This window comes from Cololabis saira, chromosome 5 (assembly GCF_033807715.1).
Source record: "Cololabis saira isolate AMF1-May2022 chromosome 5, fColSai1.1, whole genome shotgun sequence".
Lineage (NCBI taxonomy): Eukaryota > Metazoa > Chordata > Actinopteri > Beloniformes > Belonidae > Cololabis > Cololabis saira.
In genome coordinates this window covers 42,762,181-42,786,003 of record NC_084591.1, presented here as the reverse complement: position 1 = coordinate 42,786,003, position 23,823 = coordinate 42,762,181, and the positions used below count along the sequence as shown (strand labels likewise).

The 23,823-nt window shown below is 42.5% G+C and overlaps 1 protein-coding gene across 2 annotated transcripts in view; it reads left to right on the top strand.

Annotated features, from left to right (window-relative positions):
• The window catches only part of LOC133444422 (troponin I, fast skeletal muscle-like), a 49,897-nt gene extending 26,074 nt beyond the window's left edge, over positions 1-23,823 (top strand). For both annotated transcript variants that reach the window (XM_061722203.1, XM_061722204.1), the window contains exons 6-7: positions 22,627-22,800; positions 22,875-23,823. In XM_061722203.1, coding sequence (XP_061578187.1) covers positions 22,627-22,800; positions 22,875-22,952 — 252 coding nt within the window. In that variant the 3' untranslated portion in view covers positions 22,953-23,823. The remainder of the gene's footprint in view (positions 1-22,626; positions 22,801-22,874) is intronic.

The window sequence follows — 23,823 nt, the reverse complement described above, 5'->3', positions numbered from 1 at the left end:
TAACACATCTGGGTTCACGATACGGTTCGGGCTGAATTAACTCTCGAAGGAATGGCATATATTGCTCCAAAATTACGCAATTAATTCAGAATGTTCAAAATGGCCGACTTCCTGTTCGGTTTCGGCCATGGCGCCAAGAGACTTTTCTTTTAGTTGCGACATGATACAGGTGTGTACCGATTTTCGTTCATGTACGTCAAACCGTATTATGGGGCTTGAGGCGCAAAGTTTTTTCTGTCTGAACCAACCAGATGAAGGGTGGGCGCGCTTTTTGGCGTCTAGCGTCGCCACGCTAACGCTTTTGAAAGAGAAAAGTAATGCGTGTGGTCGCAGGAGGGAGACGCACATTGTGATGTATAACACACCTGGGTGCACGTTACGGTTCGGGCTGAATTAACTGCCGAAGGAATGGCATAAATTGCGCCAAAGTTACACGATTAATTCAAAATGGCTGACTTCCTGTTCGGTTTCGGCCATGTCGCCAAGAGACTTTTCTTTAAGTTGTTTACTGATACAGGTGTGTACCGATTTTCGTGCATGTACGTCAAACCGTATCGTGGGGCTTGAGGCACAAAGTTTTCAAGGGGGCGCTGTTGAGCCATTTTACCACGCCCATTAATGCAAACCATTAAATATCAAATTTTTCGCCAGGCCTGACTTGGGTGCAAAATTTGGTGACTTTTTGGGCATGTTAAGGGGGGCAAAAAGGCCATCACTTTGTCAGAAGAAAAATAATAATAATAATTAAAGCTGCAAGCAGCGATGAACGGGCCCTCGCACTCACGGCCACCGCCCCCCATAAGCATATCAGAAAAGACACCACCCACGACTCGATGTCAAACCATTCAAAAGATATAGCAGAAAAAAGGGACAACCAATCAGAAGAAGAGGCGGGGCTAATTCTGGCCAATGAAGGTCAAGGACTCCATAAAGAATCTGATGACACCACCCACGACTCTCTATGTCAAACCATTCCAATGTTATAGCAGGAAATCGGGACAACCAATCAGAAGAAGGGGCGGGGCTAATTAAGGCCAACGAAGCTTAAGGACTCATTACAGAGTCTCATGACACCACCCACGACTTCCTATGTCAAACCATTCAAAAGTTATGGCAGATAAAAGTATTCTAGGGGGCGCTGTTGAGCCGTTAGGCCACGCCCATTAATGCAAGCCATGAAATATCAAATTTATCGCCAAGTCTGGCTTGCATGCAAAATTTGGTGACTTTTGGAGAACTATCAAATATGGACCAATCACATGAAGGGGGGCGCGCCTTTTGGCGTCTAGCGTCGCCAAGGTAACACTTTTGAAAGAGAAAAGTAATGCGTGGTGTCGCAGGATGTAGACGCACATTTTGATGTATAACACACCTGGGTGCACGTTACGGTTCGGGCTGAATTAACTGCCGAAGGAATGGCATAAATTTCGCCAAAATGACACAATTTATTCAAAATGGCCGACTTCCTGCCCGGTTTCGGCCATGGCGCCAAGAGACTTTTCTTTTAGTTGTGACATGATACAGGTGTGTAGCGATTTTCGTGCATGTACGTAAAACCGTATTGTGGGGCTTGAGGCGCAAAGTTTTTTCTGTCTGAACCAACCAGATGAAGGGTGGCCGCGCTTTTTGGCGTCTAGCGTCGCCACGGTAATGCTTTTGAAAGAGAAAAGTAATGCGTGTAGTCGCAGGATGGAGACGCACGTTTTGATGTATAACACACTTGGGTGCACGTTACGGTTCGGGCTGAATTAACTTTCGAAGGAATGGCATAAATTTCGCCAAAATGACACAACTAATTCAAAATGGCCGACTTCCTGTTCGGTTTCGGGCATGACGCCAAGAGACTTTTCTTTAAGTTGTGTACTGATACAGGTGTGTACCGATTTTCGTGCGTGTACGACATACCGCATTCTGGGGCTTGAGGCACAAAGTTTTCAAGGGGGCGCTGTTGAGCCATTTTGCCACGCCCATTAATGCAAACCATTAAATATCAAATTTTTCGCCAGGCCTGACTTGCATGCAAAATTTGGTGACTTTTTGGGCACGTTTAGGGGGGCAAAAAGGCCCTCCTTTCGTCAGAAGAAAAAAGAAAGAAAAAAAAAATTCCTACAGATACAATAGGGCCTTCGCACTGAAGGTGCTCGGGCCCTAATAAAAATTCCTGCAAATACAATAGGGCCTTCGCACTGCAAGTGCTCGGGCCCTAATAACGCGAAGAATTCCTACAGATACAATAGGGCCTTCGCACTGAAGGTGCTCGGGCCCTAATTAAAGCTGCAAGCAGCGATGAACGGGCCCTCGCACTCACGTCCACCGCCCCCCATAAGCATATCAGAAATGACACCACCCACGACTCTCTATGTCAACCCATTCAAAAGTTATAGCAGAAAAAAGGAACAACCAATCAGAGGAAGGGGCGGGGCTAATTCAGGCCAATGAAGGTCAAGGACTCATTACAGAGTCCCATGACACCACCCACAACTTCCTATGTCAAACCATTCAAAAGTTATGGCAGAGAAAAGTATTCTAGGGGGCGCTGTTGAGCCGTTAGGCCACGCCCATTAATGCAAACCATTAAATATCAAATGTATCGCCAAGTCTGACTTGCATGCAAAATTTGATTACTTTTGGAGAACTATCAAATATGGACCAATCACATGAAGGGGGGGCGCGCCTTTTGGCGTCTAGCGTCGCCACGGTAACACTTTTGAAAGAGAAAAGTAATGCGTGTAGTCCCAGGATGGAGACGCACATTTTGATGTATAACACACCTGGGTGCACATTACGGTTCGGGTCGTATTAATTGCCGAAGGAATGGCATAAATTGCGCCAAAATTACACAATTAATTCAAAATGGCCGACTTCCTGTTCGGTTTCGGCCATGGCTCCAAGAGACTTTTCTTGAAGTTGTGCCATGATACAGGTGTGTAGCGATTTTCGTGCATGTACGTCAAACCGTATCGTGGGGCTTGAGGCACAAAGTTTTCCGGGGGGCGCTGTTGAGCCATTTTGCCACGCCCATTAATGTAAACCATAAAATATCAAATTTACCGCCAGGCCTGGCTTGCATGCCAAATTTGGTGCCTTTTGGGGAACTATCAAATATGGACCAATCAGATGAAGGGGGGGTGCGCTTGTTGGCGTCTAGCGTCGCCACGGTAACACTTTTGAAAGAGAAAAGTAATGCGTGTAGTCGCAGGATGGAGACGCACATTTTGATGTATAACACATCTGGGTGCACGATACGGTTCGGGCCGTATTAATTCTCGAAGGAATGGCATATATTGCTCCAAAATTACGCGATTAATTCAGAATGTTCAAAATGGCCGACTTCCTGTTCGGTTTCGGCCATGGCGCCAAGAGACTTTTCTTTAAGTTGCGACATGATACAGGTGTGTACCGATTTTTGTTCATGTACGTCAAAGCGTATTATGGGGCTTGAGGCGCAAAGTTTTTTCGGTCTGAACCAATCAGATGAAGGGTGGGCGCGCTTTTTGTCGTCTAGCGTCGCCACGGTAATGCTTTTGAAAGAGAAAAGTAATGCGTGGTGTCGGAGGATGGAGACGCACATTTTGATGTATAACACACTTGGGGGCACGTTACGGTTCGGGCCGTATTAACTGCCGAAGGAAGGGCATAAATTGCGCCAAAATTACACAATTAATTCAAAATGGCCGACTTCCTGTTAGGTTTCGGGCATGGCTCCAAGAGACTTTTCTTGAAGTTGTGCCATGATACAGGTGTGTAGCGATTTTCGTGCATGTACGTCAAACCGTATCGTGGGGCTTGAGGCACAAAGTTTTCAAGGGGGCGCTGTTGAGCCATTTTGCCACGCCCATTAATGCAAACCATTAAATATCAAATTTTTCGCCAGGCCTGCCTTGCATGCAAAATTTGGTGACTTTTTGGGCACGTTTAGGGGGGCAAAAAGGCCCTCCTTTCGTCAGAAAAATAATAATAATAATTAAAGCTGCAAGCAGCGATGAACGGGCCCTCGCACTCACGGCCACCGCCCCCCCATAAGCATATCAGAAACAACACCACCCACGACTTCCTATGTCAAACCATTCAAAAGTTTTAGCAGAAAAAAGGGACAACCAATCAGAAGAAGGGGCGGGGCTAATTCCGGCCAATGAAGGTCAAGGACTCCATACAGAATCTGATGACACCACTCACGACTCTCTATGTCAAACCATTCCAAAGTTATAGCAGAAAATCGGGACAACCAATCAGAAGAAGGGGCGGGGCTAATTAAGGCCAACGAAGCTTAAGACTCATTACAGAGTCCCATGACACCACCCACGACTTCCTATGTCAAACCATTAAAAAGTTATAGCAGAAAAAAGGGACAACCAATCAGAAGAAGGGGCGGGGCTAATTCTGGCCAATGAAGGTCAAGGACTCCATAAAGAATCTGATGACACCACCCACGACTCTCTATGTCAAACCATTCCAATGTTATAGCAGGAAATCGGGACAACCAATCAGAAGAAGGGGCGGGGCTAATTAAGGCCAACGAAGCTTAAGGACTCATTACAGAGTCCCATGACACCACCCACGACTTCCTATGTCAAACCATTCAAAAGTTATAGCAGATAAAAGTATTCTAGGGGGCGCTGTTGAGCCGTTAGGCCACGCCCATTAATGCAAACCATGAAATATAAAATTTATCGCCAAGTCTGGCTTGCATGCAAAATTTGGTGACTTTTGGAGAACTATCAAATATGGACCAATCAGATGAAGGGTGGGCGCGCCTTTTGGCGTCTAGCGTCGCCACGGTAACACTTTTGAAAGAGAAAAGTAATGCGTGGTGTCGCAGGATGTAGACGCACATTTTGATGTATAACACACCTGGGTGCACGTTACGGTTCGGGCTGAATTAACTGCCGAAGGAATGGCATAAATTTCGCCAAAATGACACAATTTATTCAAAATGGCCGACTTCCTGTTCGGTTTCGGCCATGGCGCCAAGAGACTTTTCTTTTAGTTGTGACATGATACAGGTGTGTAGCGATTTTCGTGCATGTACGTCAAACCGTATTGTGGGGCTTGAGGCACAAAGTTTTCCGGGGGGCGCTGTTGAGCCATTTTGCCACGCCCATTAATGCAAACCATGAAAGATCAAATTTATCACCAGGCCTGGCTTGCATGCCAAATTTGGTGCCTTTTGGGGAACTATCAAATATGGACCAATCAGATGAAGGGGGGGTCCGCTTGTTGGCGTCTAGCGTCGCCACGGTAACACTTTTGAAAGAGAAAAGTAATGCGTGTAGTCGCAGGATGGAGACGCACATTTTGATGTATAACACATCTGGGTTCACGATACGGTTCGGGCTGAATTAACTCTCGAAGGAATGGCATATATTGCTCCAAAATTACGCAATTAATTCAGAATGTTCAAAATGGCCGACTTTCTGTTCGGTTTCGGCCATGGCGCCAAGAGACTTTTCTTTTAGTTGCGACATGATACAGGAGTGTACCAATTTTCGTTCATGTACGTCAAACCGTATTATGGGGCTTGAGGCGCAAAGTTTTTTCTGTCTGAACCAACCAGATGAAGGGTGGCCGCGCTTTTTGGCGTCTAGCGTCGCCACGGTAACGCTTTTGAAAGAGAAAAGTAATGCGTGTAGTCGCAGGATGGAGACGCACATTTTGATGTATAACACACTTGGGTGCACGTTACGGTTCGGGCTGAATTAACTTTCGAAGGAATGGCATAAATTTCGCCAAAATGACACAACTAATTCAAAATGGCCGACTTCCTGTTCGGTTTCGGGCATGACGCCAAGAGACTTTTCTTTCAGTTGCGCCATGATACAGGTGTGTACCGATTTTCGTGCGTGTACGACATACCGCATTCTGGGGCTTGAGGCACAAAGTTTTCCGGGGGGCGCTGTTGAGCCATTTTGCCACGCCCATTAATGCAAACCATTAAATATCAAATTTTTCGCCAGGCCTGACTTGCATGCAAAATTTGGTGACTTTTTGGGCACGTTTAGGGGGGCAAAAAGGCCCTCCTTTTGTCAGAAGAAAAAAGAAAGAAAAAAAAAAATTCCTACAGATACAATAGGGCCTTCGCACTGAAGGTGCTCGGGCCCTAATTAAAGCTGCAAGCAGCAATGAACGGGCCCTCGCACTCACGGCCACCGCCCCCCATAAGTATCAGAAATGACACCACCCACGACTTCCTATGTTAAACCATTGAAAAGTTATAGCAGAAAAAAGGGACAACCAATCAGAAGAAGGGGCGGGGCTAATTCAGGCCAATGAAGGTCAAGGACTCCATACAGAATCTGATGACACCACCCACGACTCTCTATGTCAAACCATTCCAAAGTTATAGCAGAAAATCGGGACAACCAATCAGAAGAAGGGGCGGGGCTAATTAAGGCCAACGAAGCTTAAGGACTCATTACAGAGTCCCATGACACCACCCACGACTTCCTATGTCAAACCATTCAAAAGTTATAGCAGAAAAAAGGGACAACCAATCAGAAGAAGGGGCGGGGCTAATTTAAGCCAATGAAGGTCAAGGGCTCCATAAAGAATCTGATGACACCACCCACGACTCTCTATGTCAAACCATTCCAAAGTTATAGCAGAAAATCGGGACAACCAATCAGAAGAAGGGGCGGGGCTAATTAAGGCTAACGAAGCTTAAGGACTCATTACAGAGTCCCATGACACCACCCACGACTTCCTATGTCAAACCATTCAAAAGTTATGGCAGAGAAAAGTAGTCTAGGGGGCGCTGTTGAGCCGTTAGGCCACGCCCATTAATGCAAACCATGAAATATCAAATTTATCGTTAAGTCTGTCTTGCATGTAAAATTTGGTGACTTTTGGAGAACTATCAAATATGGACCAATCAGATTTCAAAATGGCCGACTTCCTGTTCGGTTTCGGCCATGGCTCCAAGAGACTTTTCTTTAAGTTGTGCCATGATACAGGTGTGTAGCGATTTTCGTGCATGTACATCAAACCGTATTGTGGGGCTTGAGGCACAAAGTTTTCCGGGGGGCGCTGTTGAGCCATTTTGCCACGCCCATTAATGCAAACCATGAAATATTAAATTTATCGCCAGGCCTGGCTTGCGTGCCAAATTTGGTGCCTTTTGGGGAACTATCAAATATGGACCAATCAGATGAAGGGGGGGTGCGCTTGTTGGCGTCTAGCGTCGCCACGGTAACACTTTTGAAAGAGAAAAGTAATGCGTGTAGTCGCAGGATGGAGATGCAAATTTTGATGTATAACACATCTGGGTTCATGATACGGTTCGGGCCGTATTAATTCTCGAAGGAATGGCATATATTGCTCCAAAATTACGTGATTCATTCAGAATGTTCAAAATGGCCGACTTCCTGTTCGGTTTCGGCCATGGTGCCAAGAGACTTTTCTTTAAGTTGTGACATGATACAGGTGTGTACCGACTTTCGTGCATGTACGTCAAACCGTATTATGGGGCTTGAGGCGCAAAGTTTTTTCTGTCTGAACCAATCAGATGAAGGGTGGGCGCGCTTTTTGGCGTCTAGCGTCGCCACGGTAACGCTTTTGAGAGAGAAAAGTAATGCGTGGTGTCGGAGGATGGAGACGCACATTTTGATGTATAACACACCTGGGTGCTCGTTACGGTTCGGGCCGTATTAACTGCCGAAGGAATGGCATAAATTTCGCCAAAATGACACGACTAATTCAAAATGGCCGACATCCTGTTCGGTTTCGGGCATGACGCCAAGAGACTTTTCTTTAAGTTACGTCATGATACAGGCGTGTACCGATTTTCGTGCATGTACGTCAAACCGTATCGTGGGGCTTGAGGCACAAAGTTTTCAAGGGGGCGCTGTTGAGCCATTTTGCCACGCCCATTAATGCAAACCATTAAATATCAAATTTTTCGCCAGGCCTGGCTTGGGTGCCAAATTTGGTGACTTTTTGGGCACGTTTAGGGGGGCAAAAAGGCCCTCCTTTCGTCAGAAAAATAATAAGAACTAGAAAATTTCTGGAAATTTTGATATGGGCATGCCCTACCGCCCATTCGAGCCCTCTCGCTGCTCTGGTTTGGGGCTGCAGTGTTTGTGTTCGGGGCGGTTTTATGTCAGTTTGAGGTGTTTACGGTTGTATTTCATTCATTCCTGTGCTCCCAATAGCTATTAATGGGGCGCGCTTTTTGCCGTCTAGCGTCCCCACGGTAACGCTTTTGACTGAGAAAAGCAATGCCCATCGAGGCACGATGGAGACGCATCCAACGATGTATGCCATGCATGGGTGCACGTTCCGGTTCAGGCTACGTTAACGGATAGGTTTTTTTTCCACCATGGTTTAAAAAAACCCATCCGAATGAATGGGGCCATTTGGCATGGATTTTACATTAAACTTTCCTTAAATCACAGCTTCATGAAATTTTAATACGTTGAAGGTCACAGCGTGCCGAGTCAGGGAACATTTGTATGATGTCTCTACGATAATCTGTTGCCTAGCAACAAGCGTCCAAAGTCAAACGGAAATTAAAAAAAAAATGAAAGGTCAATATCACAAAAACTTAAAAAAATGGCATAATGAGGTTCTAGGCTCTGTTAGTGCCAATCAGGCCGAGTGTTTGAAAGTTTGAACTATGTCTCTACGATAAAGTCCGGCCGAGCAATAAGCGTCTGAATTTTCGCCTTTTTTTTGGCTTTTTGGCATCTAGCGTTGCCACGGTAGCACTTTTGACTGAAAAAAGTAATGCCCATCGAGGCACGATGGAGACGCATCCAACGATATATGCCATGCATGGGTGCACATTGCGGTCCGAGCAGTATTAACAGATTGTTTATTCACATGCTCTCCCATACAAATGCATAGGTTTTTGTTGCCATGGTAACAAGCCCCATAGGATAGAATGGGACAATTTGGCTTTAATATCTCAAAAGCTGTAAACGAGAGCGTAATGAGACCTCAGTATGGTGTAGTCCACATCAAGCTGAGTCTTTTAACGTGGGAACAAAGTCTCTGCGATACCGCGTTGCCGCGCAACAAGCATCCGAAGTTCCGTTAGCATCAAAATGAACAATGTGGAATATCTCAAAAACCGTAATAGCAAGCATGACGAGACTAAAATATGTTGCAGTACAAAGCGTCCCGGGTTTGTCAATGTTGTAATGATGTCTGTACGATAAACCGTTGCCTAGCAACAAGCGTCCAAAATAAAATAGATTTTTTTTTTAAATTGAAAGTTAAATATCGCAAAAACCGTAATAAGTAGCATGATGAAGTTTTATGGTCCTTTAGTGACTATCGGGCCGAGTGTTTGAAAGTTTGAACGATGTCTCTACGATAAAGTTCGGCCGAGCAATAAGCGTGGGAATTTTCGCCTTTTTTTTTGCTTTTTGGCAACTAGCGTTGCCACGGTAACCCCTATTACGGAGAAAAGTAATGCCCATCGAATCACGATGGAGACGCATCCAACGATGTATGCCATGCATGGGTGCACGTTGCGGTTCGGGCCGTATTAACGGACGAAAAAAAGTGCGGAATAAGAATAATAATAACTAGAAAATTTCAGGAAATTTTGATATGGGCATGCCCTACCGCCCATTCGTCCCCTCTCGCCGCTTTGGTTTGGGGCTGTAGTGGTTGTGTTGAGGGTGGTTCTATGTCAGTTTGAGGTGTTTTTACGCTTGTATTTCATTCATTCCTGTGCTCCCAATAGTTATTAATGGGGCGCGCTTTTTGGCATCTAGCGTTGCCACGGTAACGCTTTTGACTGAGAATAGTAATGCCCATCGAGGCAAGATGGAGACGCATGTAACGATGTATGCCATGCATGGGTGCATGTTCCGGTTCAGGCTACGTTAACGGATAGGTTTTTTGTTTCACCATGGTAAAAAACCCCATCCGAATGAATGGGGCCATTTGGCATGGATTTTGACATAAAATTTCCTTAAATCCCAGCTTCATGAAATTTGAATATGTTGAAGTCCACAGCGTGCCGAGTCAGGGGACATTTGTACGATGTCTCTACGATAACCTGTTGCCTAGCAACAAGCGTCCAAATTCAAACAGAAATAAAAAAAAAATGAAAGGCCAATATCTCAAAAAACTGTAATAATTAGCATAATGAGGTTGTACGTAGCGTTAGGGACAATTGGGCCGAGTGTTTGAAAGTTTCAACGATGTCTCTACGATAAAGTTCGGCCGAGCAATAGGCGTCCGAATTTTCGCCTTTTTTTTTGCTTTTTGGCGTCTGGCATTGCCACGGTAACACTTTTTACTGAGAAAAGTAATGCCCATCGAGGAACGATGGAGACGCATCCAACGATGTATGCCATGTATGGGTGCATGTTCCGCTTCAGGCTACGTTAACGGATAGGTTTTTTTTTCACCATGGTAAAAAACTCCATCCGAATGAATGGGGCCATGTGGCCTGGATTTTGACATAAAATTTCCTTAAATCCCAGCTTCATGAAATTTGAGTATGTTGAATTCCACAGCGTGCCGAGTCGGGAAACATTTGTACGATGTCACTACGATAACCTGTTGCCTAGCAACAAGCGTCCAAAGTCAAACGGAAAAAAAATAAAAAATGGAAGGTCAATATCACAAAAACTGTAATACTTGGCATAATAAGGTTGTACGGTCGGTTAGGGACAATCGGGCCGAGTGTTTGAAAGTTTGAACGATGTCTCTACGATAAAGTTCGGCCGAGCAATAAGCGCGGGAATTTTCGCCTATTTTTTTGCTTTTTGGCAACTAGCGTTGCCACGGTAACCCCTATTACTGAGAAAAGTAATACCCATCGAATCACGATGGAGACGCATCCAACGATGTATGCCATGCATGGGTGCACGTTCCGGTTCGGGCCGCATTAACGGACGAAAAAAAGTGCGGAATAATAAGAAAAGGGAAACCTTTTCTAGATACTAATATATCGCCTTCATTTTCATGTTTTTCCTCGTCTTTCCGGCCGTGTTTTAGTTTTTGGGGATTTTTTTTTTCCACATCCGAGCGGGGTCATGCTGTACACCCGCTGGTGTGACGTGGGACTTTTGCGACTTTAGCTTGTTAGCAAAATGCTAGCAACATTGCCCTTTGGGCCATTCTGGACGATTGCAATATGGTCATGCCATTACTTGGCATGCCCATAACTAGAAAATTTCTGGAAATTTTGATATGGGCATGCCCTACCGCCCATTCGACCCCTCTCGCTGCTTTGGTTTGGGGCTGTAGTGTTTGTTTTCGGGGCGGTTCTATGTCAGTTTGAGGTGTTTACGGTTGTATTGCATTCATTCCTGTGCTCCCAATAGCTATTAATGGGGCGCGCTTTTTGCCGTCTAGCGTCCCTACTGTAACGCTTTTGACTGAGAAAAGTAATGCCCATCGAGGCACGATGGAGAAGCATCTAACGGTGTATGCCGTGCATGGGTGCACGTTCCGGTTCAGACTACGTTAACGGATAGGGTTTTTTTCCACCATGGTAAAAAAAAACCCATCCGAATGAATGGGGCCATTTGGCATGGATTTTACATTAAAGCTTCCTTAAATCACAGCTTCATGAAATTTGAATATGTTGAAGATCACAGTTTGCCGAGTCGGGGGACATTTGTATCATGTCTCTACGATAATCTGTTGCCTAGCAACAAGCATCCAAAGTCAAATGGAAATTAAAAAAAAAAAGAAAGGTCAATATCGCAAAAACTTTAAAAGTTGGCATAATGAGCTTCTAGGGTCCGTTAGTGCCAATCAGGCAGAGTGTTTGAAAGTTTGAACGATGTCTCTACGATAAAGTCCGGCCGAGCAATAAGCGTCTGAATTTTCGCCTTTTTTTTTTGCTTTTCGGCATCTAACGTTGCCACGGTAACACTTTTGACTGAGAAAAGTAATGCCCATTGAGGCACGATGGAGACGCATCCAACGATATATGCCATGCATGGGTGCACATTGCGGTCCGAGCAGCATTAACAGATTGTTTATTCACATGCTCCCCCAACAAGCCCCATAGGATAGAATGGGACAATTTGGCTTTAATATCTAAAAAGCTGTAAACGACAGCGTAATGAGACCTCAGTATGTTGTAGTCCACATCAAGCTGAGTCTTTTAACGTTGGAACCAAGTCTCTACGATACTGCGTTGCCGCGCAACAAGCATCCGAAGTTCCGTTAGCATCAAAATGAGAAGAGTAAAATATTTCAAAAAGCGTAATAGCTAGCATGATGAGACTAAAATATGTTGCAGTACAAAGCGTCCCGGGTTGGTCAATGTTGTAATGATGTCTGTACGATAAACCGTTGCCTAGCAACAAGCGTCCAAAATAAAAGTGATTTTTTTTTTAAATTGAAAGTTAAATATCGCAAAAACCGTAATAACCAGAATGATGAAGTTGTATGGTCCTTTAAAGACTATCGGGCCGAGTGTTTCAAAGTTTGAACGATGTCTCTACGATAAAGTTCGGCCGAGCAATAAGCGCGGGAATTTTCACCTTTTTTTTTGCTTTTTAGCAACTAGCGTTGCCATGGTAACCCCTATTACTGAGAAAAGTAATACCCATCGAATCACGATGGAGACGCATCCAACGATGTATGCCATGCATGGGTGCACGTTGCGGTTGGGGCCGTATTAACGGACGAAAAAAAGTGCGGAATAATAAGAATAATAATAAAAAAAGGGAAACCTTTTCTAGATACTAATATATCGCCTTCATTTTCATGTTTTTCCTCATTTTTCCGGCCGTGTTTTACTTTTTGGGGATTTTTTTTTTCCACATCAGTGCGGGGTCATGCTGTACACCCGCTGGTGCGCAGTGGGACTTTTGCGACTTTAGCATGCTAGCAGCATTGCCCTTTGGGCCATTCTGGACGATTGCAATATGGTCATGCCACTACTTGGCATGCCCATAATAATAATAAGAAAAGGGAAACCTTTTCTGGGTACTAATTTACGCCTTCATTTTCATGTTTTTCCTCATTTTTTCGGCCGTGTTTTACTTTTTGGGGATTTTTTTTTTCCACATCAGTGCGGGATCATGCTGTACACCCGCTGGTGCGCAGTGGGACTTTTGCGACTTTAGCATGCTAGCAGCATTGCCCTTTGGGCCATTCTGGACGATTGCAATATGGTCATGCCACTACTTGGCATGCCCATAATAATTAAAGCTGCAAGCAGCGATGAACGGGCCCTCGCACTCACGGCCACCGCCCCCCATAAGCATATCAGAAATGACACCACCCACGACTTCATATGTCAAACCATTCAAAAGTTATAGCAGAAAAAAAGGGACAACCAATCAGAAGAAGGGGCGGGGCTAATTCAGGCCAATGAAGGTCAAGGACTCCATACAGAATCTGATGACACCACCCACGACTCTCTATGTCAAACCATTCAAAAGTTATAACAGAAAATAGGGAGAACCAATCAGAAGAAGAGGCGGGGCTAATTCAGGCCAATGAAGCTCAAGGACTCAATACTGATTCAGATGACATCACCCACGACTCTCTATGTCAAAACATTCAAAATTTATAGCAGGAAATATGGACAACCAATCAGAAGAAGGGGCGGAGCTAATTTTCACCAATTATGGTCAAGGACTCAATACAGAGTCCCATGACACCACTCACAACTCTCTATGTCAAACCATTCAAAAGTTATGGCAGAGAATAGTATTCTAGGGGGCGCTGTTGAGCCGTTAGGCCACGCTCATTAATGCAAACCATGAAATATCAAATGTATCGCCAAGCCTGGCTTGCGAGCAAAATTTGGTGACTATCAAATATGGACCAATCACATGAAGGGGGGGCGCGCCTTTTTGCGTCTAGCGTCGCCACGGTAACACTTTTGAAAGAGAAAAGTAATGCGCCTAGTCGCAGGATGGAGACGCACATATTGATGTATAACACACCTGGGTGCACATTACGTTTCGGTCCGTATTAATTGCCGAAGGAATGGCATAAATTGCGCCAAAATTACACAATTAATTCAAAATGGCCGACTTCCTGTCCAGTTTCGGCCATGGCTCCAAGAGACTTTTCTTTAAGTTGTGCCATGATAGAGGTGTGTAGCGATTTTCGTGCATGTACGTCAAACCGTATTGTGGGGCTTGAGGCACAAAGTTTTCCGGGGGGCGCTGTTGAGCCATTTTGCCACGCCCATTAATGCAAACCATGAAATATCACATTTATCGCCAGGCCTGGCTTGTGTGCCAAATTTGGTGCCTTTTGGGGAACTATCAAATATGGACCAATCAGATGAAGGGGGGGTGCGCTTGTTGGCGTCTAGCGTCACCACGGTAACACTTTTGAAAGAGAAAAGTAATGCGCGTAGTCGCAGGATGTAGACGCACATTTTGATGTATAACACATCTGGGTTCATTATACGGTTCGGGCCGTATTAATTCTCGAAGGAATGGCATATATTGCTCCAAAATTACGCGATTAATTCAGAATGTTCAAAATGGCCGACTTCCTGTTGGGTTTCGGCCATGGCGCAAAGAGACTTTTCTTTAAGTTGCGACATGATACAGGTGTGTACCGATTTTCGTTCATGTACATCAAACCGTATTATGGGGCTTGAGGCTCAAAGATTTTTCTGTTTGAACCAATCAGATGAAGGGTGGGCGCGCTTTTTAGCGTCTAGCGTCGCCACGGTAACGCTTTTGAAAGAGAAAAGTAATGCGTGGTGTCAGAGGATGGAGACGCACATTTTGATGTATAACACACCTGGGTGCACGTTACGGTTCGGGCCGTATTAACTGCCGAAGGAAGGCATACATTTCGTCAAAATGACACGATTAATTCAAAATGGACGACTTCCTGTTCGGTTTCTCGACATGACGCCCAGAGACTTTTCTTTAAGTTGCGCCATGATACAGGTGTGTACCGATTTTCGTGCATGTACGACAAACCGCATTGTGGGGCTTGAGGCACAAAGTTTTCAAGGGGGCGCTGTTGAGCCATTTTGCCACGCCCATTAATGCAAACCATTAAATATCAAATTTTTCGCCAGGCCTGACTTGCATGCAAAATTTGGTGACTTTTTGGGCACGTTTAGGGGGGCAAAAAGGCCTTCCTTTCGTCAGAAAAATAATAATAATAATAACGCAAAGAATTCCTACAGATACAATAGGGCCTTCGCACTGAAGGTGCTCGGGCCCTAATAATAAAAAAAATACAAATAATTCCTACAGATACAATAGGGCCTTCGCACTGAAGGTGCTCGGGCCCTAATAATAATAATAACGCGAAGAATTCCTACAGATACAATAGGGCCTTCGCACTGAAGGTGCTCGGGCCCTAAAAATACAAATAATTCCTACAGATACAATAGGGCCTTCGCACTGAAGGTGCTCGGGCCCTAATAATCATCTTCAGGCAAATTAAATCAATAAAATAATAAAATAAATAAAAATTAATAACAAAATAAAAAATAGCTTAAATTAAAATAATCTTAAAGTAAATTCAAGTACTTTAATTCATCATAAAATAAATAAAATAATAGCAGAATAAAAAAATAAATCAAGCACAAGTAGCACAAAATTTCAATCCTTTGTACTTTTCTTTTTTAACCAGGCAGAACAAGCCCATGAACTCATAGAAACTCTGTGTGTGTTTGAGTCTGTGTAAATGTGACAAAACATGCAAAAACAAACATTTTTCCCAAAGAATCACTCAGTGATGTCATGAGATTGACGCGTACGTGGATAAAAGGGATAAAAGAAAAGTAACAGCTCAACGTAGCCTAATGTAGCGGAGTAAGAGAAACAGTTTCTTCTTCACAAATCTACTCAAGTAAAAGTAAAAAGTATAGTGATTCAAAACGACTCCTAAACGTACAAAATTTCCCAAAACTTACTCAAGTAAATGTAACGGAGTAAATGTAACTCGTTACTACCCACCTCTGTATGTTTCAAACAAAATTGAATTACAAAAAATGCAAAGACAGTGCTGTTCTTCCTCAGGACATAAACCTAGTTGCCAATCAATGAACCCCAAGCTTTAAAACTGCTTATGAATTCAAAATGTGCTGAATATAGTTTTTTATTTATAATCATCCTCATCCTCATCATCATCATCATCCTCATCATCATCATTGTGATAGAAAATTCAGCCTTGGCTACTTGATTAAACCCAATCTGCTGAAAGAAGCAAAACAACAGGCAAATGTACGGACTGGGAGTCTGCTAAAAAAAAAGATAAACACTGACCTTAAAGATGTTTTTGTCTAATCGAATCGTAAAAATGTGCCTTAAAATCAGTACGCTTCCTTTGTTACGTTGTCATTCTGCATCCAGACGCCTGATGTATGTTCTGACCCTTTTGCATGCAATTGTTTAATTAAATCTACTGAAATCTGGATCATTACTCAAGTCTTATTCTTGGTAACTTACTATAGACACTCAGTTGCAGTCTAATTATTCACCTAATTGGGAAGAACATATTAAAGAGCATTTTACGTTTTTTTTCCACAACAATCATCATCATCATCATCATCATCATCATCATCATCATCATCATCATCATCCAAAAAAAATCCCCTTTGGAGATAAATAAAGTATTTTTTAAGTGAATTTTGAATTGAATAATCTATGATATTTACTTTAGTTCCCATTTTACAAATACTGAATGAACTATTCTTCAGGGCTAAAAGTTTAAGCTTTCTCTCTTTTTTTAAAATAAAATAGATCAATTAAATATCCAAATAAATAAAGTTGGTAGTTAAACTAAAAGAAAAGAAATGAAATGATGCTTAACCAATCAGCTGTCTGCTGATAAATGCAGGTCTGGGTCAATCCCACAGACTTTATAAGAGCAACTGCTCAAATGTGACGGGATGTCACCCAGAGGGTTTGTGAGGATTGCGTTTGAAGACTCTTTTTCCTCATGGCAACATGCTATAATATATAATATATAATATAATACATGACAGAGACGGTTAGTTTGCCTAATCCATGATGCTAGTGAATTTTGCTCTACATTCATTCTCATCTTCCATCTAAATACTCCCATTTTAAGTGTCGCTACTGAAACATTCAATATGAGTGCTGCCAGAGCTTGAACAAGGATTCACAAGCCTTTTTATTTATTTTTTGGTAACTGATGGTAAATTTAGATCTTTTTTTTTTCTTTTTTTTTCTTAGAAATCAAGTTTATATTTTTGAAGAAAGATGGGAAAAATGGGTGAACAAACAATTGCCCTAATGACCCATAACATGATTTTTGTGTATGTTTTGTCTCTGAATATGTCTATACTTTTGTCCATGTAGTGTATATAAGGTATCCTCTGAATGAAATCGTATATGTATTGACAATATATATATATATATATATATATATATATATATATATATATATATATATATATATATATATATATATATATATATATGTGTGTGTGTGTGTATAATGTTTTTTTTATTATGTGTGTGTGTTTTGTTGTTTATTCTTTTTTTTAATATTTTTTTTATTAACATTATTTCCCATTACAACATGTTTGTGCATCAAGTAATACAAATTTGTGCAAATAATACCTGCTTTATCATTTAAGAAAAAGCAAAAACAAAAGAAAACTAATAAAATCAACAAAATAGGAAATAAACAAATAAAAAATTGCATGTACATATGAGAACACGTGCCAGCATATGCTTCCAAGAAAATAAGAAAGAAGGAAAAAGACAAATAATAAAATAATTCTGAACACAAGGAAACACATCTAATATACATGTAGACAGGATAACAATGACTTCAGTCAAATAATGTAGAAGGCACTTATTAAAAAATAACAGGTCACAAACATGTCAAATGCAAGGAGGATTATTCACGTACACAAAAACACTTCACATCCGGTAAATTTAGATCTTGCCATCAATCCCATCCCAGCTGCTGTTTTTTCACCATCTTCTGACAGAACTGACAGTATATCATCGTCCGGGGAAGATATCTTAACAATTCTCTTCTGGTGCTACAGCTGTCTGGTTGTCATCATTTTGGCTGATTGGTGTAACAAAACCCCCCAAAAAACATTATACTCTAATTTTGTGGACGCAAGTTGTGCGTTGATGTACTTTCTTACGGGTCACATATACAGATTCATCTTCAGTCAGAGCCCTTATAGCAAAGTGAATACAGTTGTTGCGTTGATTACATTTGAGAATCGGATATTGCTGCAAATCACATTTCATGTTGGCTCCATACTAAAGAAACTTGATGCATTGAGTTAAGTTAATGCCGTCCAAAATGGGGGGTGTAGTTGTGCTCAGGGATTTCATTTCATTTCATTTTTTATTTATTCCGATCATGGAAATATGCAAACAGAAGAAACAAACACGTAAAATAACAACAACACAATCATCAACTAAAGCATATTCCATAACCAGAAAGGAGCAGGAAGAAGAAAATCTTATTCTACCTGCCCCTCCCTCAACACAAAATTGAACAATAATAACAGATGGTCTGCACAATTACAATTACTCAGTTAACATGACAAAGAAAGGAAAACAAAAAAATCAAAGATAGATTGTCTCCATACGCATATATTATAAATCTTAACTATTTCATCGATACATTGCTATTTTTTTCTGTAAAATTTTTTTTTTTTACTGAAATATGTTTATACAGCCCTTTAAATCATCATGTAATGAATTCCACAACTTAATTCCAACAACAGAAACACTCATCTGCTTTAAAGTTGTTCGCGCAAGTAGATGTTTAAAACTAAATTTTCTTCGACTATCTTCACTATTTGAACTGAAAGTAAACATGTATTGTACATTTTCTGGTAATACTTTACATTTAGCTGTGTACATGATTGTGAGTGTCTGTAACTTAACCAAATCATTGAGTTTCAGTAATCTTGATTCAATAAATAATCTGTTGATGTGTTCTCTGGGATGACTGTAATATCCCAGAGCTAAGGATACAATAACTGTATGACATTATACCTAAAAGGGGCTAAGGCAGATGATTTAATAAAATAATAAATAATATAATAATATTAAACCGTAAACAGATTTATTGCTGGTTGCCAGCAAATGGAGAGCGGTTCCAGTGGGCTGGTGTATTTAGGGGACCCAGTTCATTGATCCAAGTGCACTGATTTAGGGAATCTTAATCAGCATATTAGAGAGTCATCATCATGTCTGCCAGGAAATCATAGTGGTCTCTCCTTCCTGATCTGACCATTGGTGTAATCCTCAAAGAGTATCAGTATCCGTTCTGCAACATTACACACCATTGTCTCCGCTCCCCAGCAATAGGACCGTCTGCTATGCACCTTGCCTAATTTAAAGGGGACATATTATGGCATTTAATGTATATTTTAAACAGGCCTTGAATGTCTTAAAAACAATCTAAAGCTTGTTTTTTTCTACATAAATCAGAAATTCAGCCTGTGGGCCATGTCTCTAGTTTTACCACTTCTAAAGCCTTTTTCTGTGCTTCATTCTAAGGGGGGGGGGGGTTATGATAATGAGGCTCTGTGCTGATTGGCTGCTTGAATGACGTGTAGGAGGGGAGGAGAATAAGCCTCGCTCCGGCCAGAGCAGCGGCTGCGTCGTACACAAAACGTGTCCCATGCGAGAAGCTTCTGCGACAAAATCAATTCCATTGCTTTATTTTCTATTGGACTGTCCTAACTGGCCGCGGGTTTAACGGTTTCAGTGTGGACAGAGAGCGTCCGATGTCACGCAGCTCGACTTGATAGTCGGACGCTCTCATTCCGTTACACGCTGTAAACGGATCTTAAAGCCTGATTTACGGTTCTGCGTTAAATCGACGCGTACCCTCTTAGCGTAGGCTTTGCGTTGGTGTAACGCGGAACCATAAATCAGCCTTTAGTCACCTCGTCTTCACACAGGAAGATTTCTCATCATTTCTTATGTTACAAGACAGATGAATCATGTTAACTGTAAAGAAATCACAACACTGAATTTTCACAAATGGCAACTTAATTGTTAAAAAAATAAAACATGAGTTGTATATAAATAACATTTATGCACTATTGCTGGCTCAAGGAAGGACCGTGCGTTTTCTGAAGGTGTCGTTGAAGCTTCAGGTGCTTGGAAGATCTGAAACCAGAAAGAAAAAATGTATTACTAATTTACCTAACGAGTGAGTGGCTCCGTTAGTGAACACTGGAGCCGCCGGGGCCCGGGGCTCCTTACCGGGCCGGTCCGTGAGCAGCTCCGGCAGCTCCGTATGCAGCCCCGGTGCTCCGGAGCTCAGCTAAATACTTAGCCCATGCAAAAACAAACTTGTAGACAAATATAAATAACATAAAAAATAACGTCACTTACCGCTGACTTTTGCGCAGTTGCCGGGTCCGTACTGCTGCTACTGATCCTTTTATGAGGGTAAATGTCGATGCAAAACCTCATTTCAACTCTCCCTCGCTGTGGAAACAGCCACCACTTCTAAACAATGGCTGAAGCTCCAGCCGGCGGAGTTAGTTGTGGGCGTGGTTTCAGCAGCGGAGGCCGACCTATGGAAATCTGCTCCCGTCGTGACGTCACGACGGGAGCAGATTCAGAACGGCTCAAAAAAGTCACATGACACTGGAATATTCATTCGGGCGGGGGTCACAGACCCTGCAGAATTTGGTGGCATTTCATCTTTTCTGTGTTGGCAGACTGAGGGGAAACCACTTTATATATGTTAAAACAAGAAAAAACGTGTTTTTCATAATAGGTCCCCTTTAATCCATCAATCTGTGGTATCCGCCGTGCTGGTATTAAGATGGAGGCATGAGTGCTTATGAGCAGGCTCACTTCCTGAACACATGTATTTACTGCATGCTTGGATGCACAGGTCTGATATGAAACTAAGAAATGAACGTGGCTTCTTCCATTTACCACCTCGCCACATGCGCCGCTAGTTTCCCTCCTTCTCCAAAATATTTGTGCACCAGGTCAGGATCAAAGTTTGCATACAGGTGTGCATGCTCCCTTTTAGATCCCAACCCTTGCAGGGAAAGTGACAGGCACAATTGTCAGCAGCTATTAAATTATATGAAATAAGTACACAATATTTAATGCCAGCTTAGGGTAGTTTACTGGCCATTATTAGGGCGAAGGCCCTATTGTATCTATCTTCTGACGAAATGAGGGCCTTTTTGCCCCCCTAAACGTGCCCCAAAAGTCACCAAATTTTGCATGCAAGCGAGGCCTGGCAAAAGATTTTATATTTAATGTTTTGCATTAATGGGCGTGGCCTAATGGCTCAACAGCGCCCCCTAGAAAACTTTGTGCCTCAAGCCCCACAATACGGTTTGACGTACTGCACGGAAATCGGTACACACCTGTATCATGTCGCAACTTAAAGAAAAGTCTCTTGGCGCCATGGCCGAAACCCAACAGGAAGTCGGCCATTTTGAATTAATCGTGTCATTTTGGCGCAATTTATGCCATTTCTTCAGCCGTTAATACGCCCGAACCGTAACGTGCACCCAGGTGTGTTATACATCAAAATGTGCGTCTCCATCCTGCGACAACGCGCATTACTTTTCTTAGTCAAAAGCGTTATCATGGCGACGATAGACGCCAAAAAGCACGCCTACCCTTCATCTGATTGGTTCAGACAGAAAAAACTTTGTGCCTCAAGCCCCATAATACGGTTTGACGTACATGAACGAAAATCGGTACACTCCTGTATCATGTCGCAACTTAAAGAAAAGTCTCTTGGCGCCATGGCCGAAACCCAACAGGAAGTCAGCACTTTTGAACATTCGGAATTAATCGCATAATTTTGAAGCAATTTATGCCATTCCTTTGACAGTTAATGCGGCCCGAAACATAATGTGCACCCAGGTGTGTTATACATCAAAATATGCGTCTCCATCCTGTGACTACGCGCATTACTTTTCTCTTTCAAAAGTGTTACCGTGGCGACGCTAGACGCGAAAAAGCGGACCCCCCCTTCATCTGATTGGTCCATATTTGATAGTTCCCCAAAAGTCACCAAATTTTGCATGCAAGCCAGGCCTGGCGATAAATTTGATAGTTTGTATTAATGGGCGTGGCAAAATGGCTCAAAAGCGCCTCCTAGAATACTTTTCTCTGCCATAACTTTTGAATGGTTTGACATAAAGAGTCGTGGGTGGTGTCATCAGACTCTGTATTGATACCTTGACCATAATTGGTGAAAATTAGCCCCGCCCCTTCTTCTGATTGGTTGTCCCTATTTTCTGAATATAACTTTTGAATGGTTTGACATAGAGAGTCGTGGGTGGTGTCATGGGACTCGGTATTGAGTCCTTAACCTTCATTGGCCTGAATTAGCCCCGCCCCTTCTTCTGATTGGTTGTCCCTATTTTCTGCTATAACTTTTGAATGGTTCGACATAGGAAGTCGTGGGTGGTGTCATTTCTGATATGCTTATGGGGGGCGGTGGCCATGAGTGCGAGGGCCCGTTCTCCATAAGGGCCAAGGGGCCCGTTAGACTAAGGAATGTAAAATAACCAAATCAAAATACTGGTTAAGCTGTTTATCATCCAGATAATCATATACTGATTCCATACGAAGGTGAACTGTCATTTTAACAATAAACATCTTAGCCTGCTGTGAACTTTCATCCATATAAACGCACAATATAACAACTCTAACTGAAACCACTGCTCTGCTCTCTGCTACAGTAAGTGTCCCCTTTAAACTGCTCTATCACCCTCAGATCGATGACTTGAAGATCAAAGTGGTGGAACTGGCTGGAGTGAAGAAGCCCGCTCTGAAGAAGGTGCGCATGTCTGCTGATGCCATGCTCAAAGCTCTGCTGGGATCCAAACACACCGTCAACATGGACCTGAGGGCCAACCTGAAGCAGGTCAAGAAGGAGGTCAAAGAGGAGGTGAGTGTTTGCAGAAGCACCATGGTTCACAGGAAAAGATGTTCATTCACTTAAACTGTGTTTGTGTGCTGCAGCCTGGAGAGGCAGTGGGAGACTGGCGTAAGAACATCGAGGACAAGGCTGACAGGAAGAAGATGTTTGAGACCTCCTAAAGAACTTAACTCTGTCCCTGCAGCTGTGCTGGGCTGTTGCCACTTCACTTTTGGGAGAATTTTTCACTCAATTGAAGTCGAAATCTTTTGTTTCATTAAACCCGTAAGTCTTAGTCTGCTCTGTTATTGTACTTTTGTAAAAGGAATAGCTGAGGAGTTACAGCAGTTGACAAACCAGTTGGAAAAGGAGTGGTTTGACCCACAGCTATGTTCACTGCAAAAACTCACAATCTTACCAGGAATATTTGTCTTATTTCTAGTTAAGATGTCTCATTTTTTGTAAAAAAAATTCCCATTACACTTAAAACAAAAGTCATCACCAGATAAATAACTTATCATTTGACAATTTTCACCTGTTTCAAGTAAATTTTCACTTGAAATAAGTAGAAAAATCTGCCAGTTGGACAAGATTTATCTTCTCATTACAAGCAAAACAATCTTGTTCCACTGCCAGATTTTTCTACTTATTTTAAGTGAAAATCTACTTGAAACAGGTAAAAATTGTTGTTTTTTCCAGTGATGAGTCTTGTTTTAAGTGTAATGAGATTTTTTTTTACTAAAAATGAGACATTTTAACTAGAAAAACGACAAATATTCTTGTTAAGATTTTGGGTTTTTGCAGTGTTGGAGTGTCCTTGAGAAAGATGCAGATGCCATTGTGTCCTCGCTTGTAAGTTTCTTTAGAGAAAAGCATCAGCCTAATGAATAAATGTTAGGGTATAGATGGGTAAAGAGCCGTTCATTTCAAAGTTCTCTCCCATATCAGAGTTTTGTTTAGCAGCTCAGCTTCCCTTTTCCCCATATTGATGTTCACTTTTGACATCGTCCAGCTGCCAGTGTTTTTTTTCTAAATAAATCTGTTCTGTTTCTA